General features: G+C 23.6%; 1 protein-coding gene across 3 annotated transcripts in view; it reads left to right on the forward strand.

The window, feature by feature from the left end:
• The window catches only part of LOC136077990 (synaptobrevin homolog YKT6-like), a 26777-nt gene extending 23687 nt beyond the window's left edge, over positions 1-3090 (forward strand). The window contains exons 7-10 of one of the 3 annotated variants that reach the window (XM_065792524.1): positions 1381-1426; positions 1530-1595; positions 1887-2000; positions 2092-3090. In XM_065792524.1, coding sequence (XP_065648596.1) covers positions 1381-1426; positions 1530-1595; positions 1887-2000; positions 2092-2124 — 259 coding nt within the window. In that variant the 3' untranslated portion in view covers positions 2125-3090. Of the gene's footprint in view, positions 1-1380; positions 1427-1529; positions 1596-1710; positions 1815-1886; positions 2001-2091 lie in introns of those variants that run through there. The other 2 variants (XM_065792525.1, XM_065792526.1) reach the window with 2 other exon arrangements.
• The last annotated feature ends 310 nt before the right edge of the window (positions 3091-3400 follow it).

Genomic DNA, 3400 nt, shown 5'->3' on the forward strand with positions numbered 1-3400 from the left:
GTGTTTTTATTAATTTATTATTGCTCTGTTCTTTAAGAACATTGAGCACTCTTTTTGTAGAATACTTAATAATTATTGTTGTTAAAGAACTGAAAAAGTTGAGTAGTTTAAAAATAATTTCAAAAAAATTTAACACATAAAAAATTTAGTGAGTTTTAATTTTTGACCAATAACTTACATATTTTATATATATATATATATATATATATATATATATATATATATATATATATATATATATATATATATATACACTTGTATTTATATACATATATATATATATAACCGTCAGAATTAGGGTCGGTATTCGGCATTGCCGACCTAACTGCATACCTAGAAGTGTTTGGGGGCGGCGTAAAATTACCAACCTTGTTTTAATACTTTATGGTCAAGCCTTTGTTATACATTTTTTCTGCTGACCTGATGACCTCACACAGATCAAGCTCTGCAAGTTATTGCCTGGTAGTTTCTAATTTGGAAATGTTTTTGACAACTTGACTCTGACCTTGAATAGTTTTAAGTCAGCAAAAATGTTTATATATATAAACCAATTTGATGTAGACAATTTATCCCAGATAATATGATGTGGGTAGTTAGTTAAGAGTATTAGGCTTAAAAGAGTGGGGGCATGGGCAGGGATAATTTAAACCTGCAATCAGATTTGAAATATATATATATATATATATATATATATATATATATATATATATATATATATATATATATATATATGTATATATATATATATATATATATATATATATATATATATATATATATATATATATATATATATATATATATATATATATATAATGTTAATAATAGCAAGGAATATTAAAAACTTAAAGATCTCGGATAAAACAAAATAAAGTTTGAAAGTTTCATTTTATGTAAAATAATTAAATAATATATTAAATAATGTTGTGGCTACATCTTCGCAGATAGTCCATCTCAAAATCTATTGCTGTGCAAAAAATATTACCTTTTCCACTTTTACAAATTAACAAATATAAATTTTTCAAATTTTAAATTAGTTAACTATCTAGCCAATCCTGTTAATTTTATTAATTTATTGGAAAAATTAACTCGAGTAAAAACCTTAACAATAATGTCTGCTGAGGAAACTTTACACATAGTTTTCATATTATAAATTTCTTCCATTTTAGGTTATTTTAACAATGACTCGTGTTTAAAACGTATATCTAGTAGTATATCAGAAAAAACATTAATTTAAAAATTGACAATTTTTTTTTACCCTTTTTCCGAAAAACATTAACAACTTATTTTCTAAATTGTTTAAAAAGATAAATTTTACAAATAAAATTAAATTAAAATTTTTTTTAGCGCCTTTACTTATAACTGTCATTAATTTTTTAGTGTCATTAATTTTAATCTATGTGAAACTTATCTTCAAAAGTATCAGGTACTTTGAGCTAAAATTTAAAACTATTCAAGTGTTTTAGTTTTGATTTTATAATTAAATAGATTTCAAAATTAAAATTTTAAAAATATATACCCTTTATTAGAACCCTATTGATGCAGATCCAATGATGAAAGTACAAGCAGAACTAGACGAAACTAAAATCATTATGGTAAGTTTCACAATTTTTTTGCATTTAATAAGTTATTAATTTAGTTATAAAACTTTATAACACCCATAAATATTGTAGTACTGAGCTTTATTACAGAAATTTTTTTTTTCCTTAGGCACGTAAGTTTAAATACTGGGCAAACGCTCGAATATGTACAAAAACAGAAATATGCTAACTTAAGACTTTTTGTCACAAGTTAGCATACTTTCTCAAGTAATACGGTTTTAAGAAATCTTTATCAATGCATTTAAGTATTTAATATCAATTATAACTTTATTGTTTCTCCTTAAGTATAATACGTTTGAGCAAGTTCAACGCTGTAAAAAACTTGATGAGTTAGAAGCAAAATCAGAAGTGCTTAGTACTACTTGCGTTTTTAGAAATAGTTGTAATTGGAAAGGAAATGTAAGTTTTTAAAGTTTGTTATTTTTGATTTAATGAGTAAACGGTTGTGTTTGTTAAAAAAAATTTTAATTTTAATATTTAAAAAATTTAGGCATCAATTAGATACGCTTGTTGTAATTGGTAAAGCTCTTTTTCATTTGACGATTGGCATTCTACTATGATGATGCACTGTATCGAAATATATTTGTATAAATATTTATTTGTTACAAACTTAATAATAGTTATAGGAATAAGTTAGAAAAATGAATGAGAAAAAGTCTAATTATTACGAAGTTGTAATTTTGTAAAAATAAAATTTTAATAATGGCAGATTACCATGTTTAATATAAATTTTAGAGTTATTTCAAATATTTTTGCTATATTTTTTCTTAGATTAATTATATTTTTTTAAATGAAGAGTTATGTTCTTAAATAAATGTATTATTTTTGTTGTTTGTTTTTGTACTTGTGTAATTTTTTGTGTAATAAATACACAATTAGTACACAAGAGTTATCGTATCACATTGATAGTATCACGTCATATCATATTGTCATAATTCTAAAAAGTTTAGGCTCTGAAAGTCATAAATTGAAGCTGCTTCCTCAATTTTGCGGAAAAATCCAGAAACTAATTAACTTCTCATAATATTTTAACTCCCTTGGAACAACAACTTAGATGAAATACAAAAAAGTATTTTAACTTAATGTTTTCCTGTTTGTTCTTAAATCTGTTACTTTGCTATTGATACGGATATATTAACAGTGGCACTATATATATCTTAAGCATTCTTAAATATTTATTCATTCGATATATATGTATATACATATATATCGAATACTACTATTTTTATTTTATTGTTCTGTTCCTTTAAGATCATTGAGCTCTTTTTTATAAAATACATTTAAAATTATATATATATAAATTTATATACATGCACACACAAATTAAGTTAATGGGCAATTCCACTGTTACTTGCGGGACATTTTGACTTTTGTAAAGTCACATTTTTAGATATATATTTTTTGTTTTAACAGATAAGATTATATATTGATTAGATGTTTATATATGAATCATGTCAAAATCATTTATTTGTTTTCCTGTATATTGAAATTTTGTTCAATTATTGCGAATTTAGGAGTTATAGTTGATTATATGCTTACGGGACCCAAATAAACAATGCATTAAACCTGTTGTTTTTAGTTGAATATTTAAAGCCAAATATATAACCTACATAAACTGGCTACTTAAATTAAATAGTTATTATTCTGCATAAAATTTTTCAAAAGATTGTTTTAGTTTCTTGTGGACTCGAAAGAAAAATGGCAATAAGTGAACTACCGTAAACCGGGGTTACTTTGAACGTTTTTGAACTTTTACTTGCTCTTCCTTCACTATTGATAATATTTGAAATTTAACAACA

This window comes from Hydra vulgaris, chromosome 03 (assembly GCF_038396675.1).
Source record: "Hydra vulgaris chromosome 03, alternate assembly HydraT2T_AEP".
NCBI lineage: Eukaryota > Metazoa > Cnidaria > Hydrozoa > Anthoathecata > Hydridae > Hydra > Hydra vulgaris.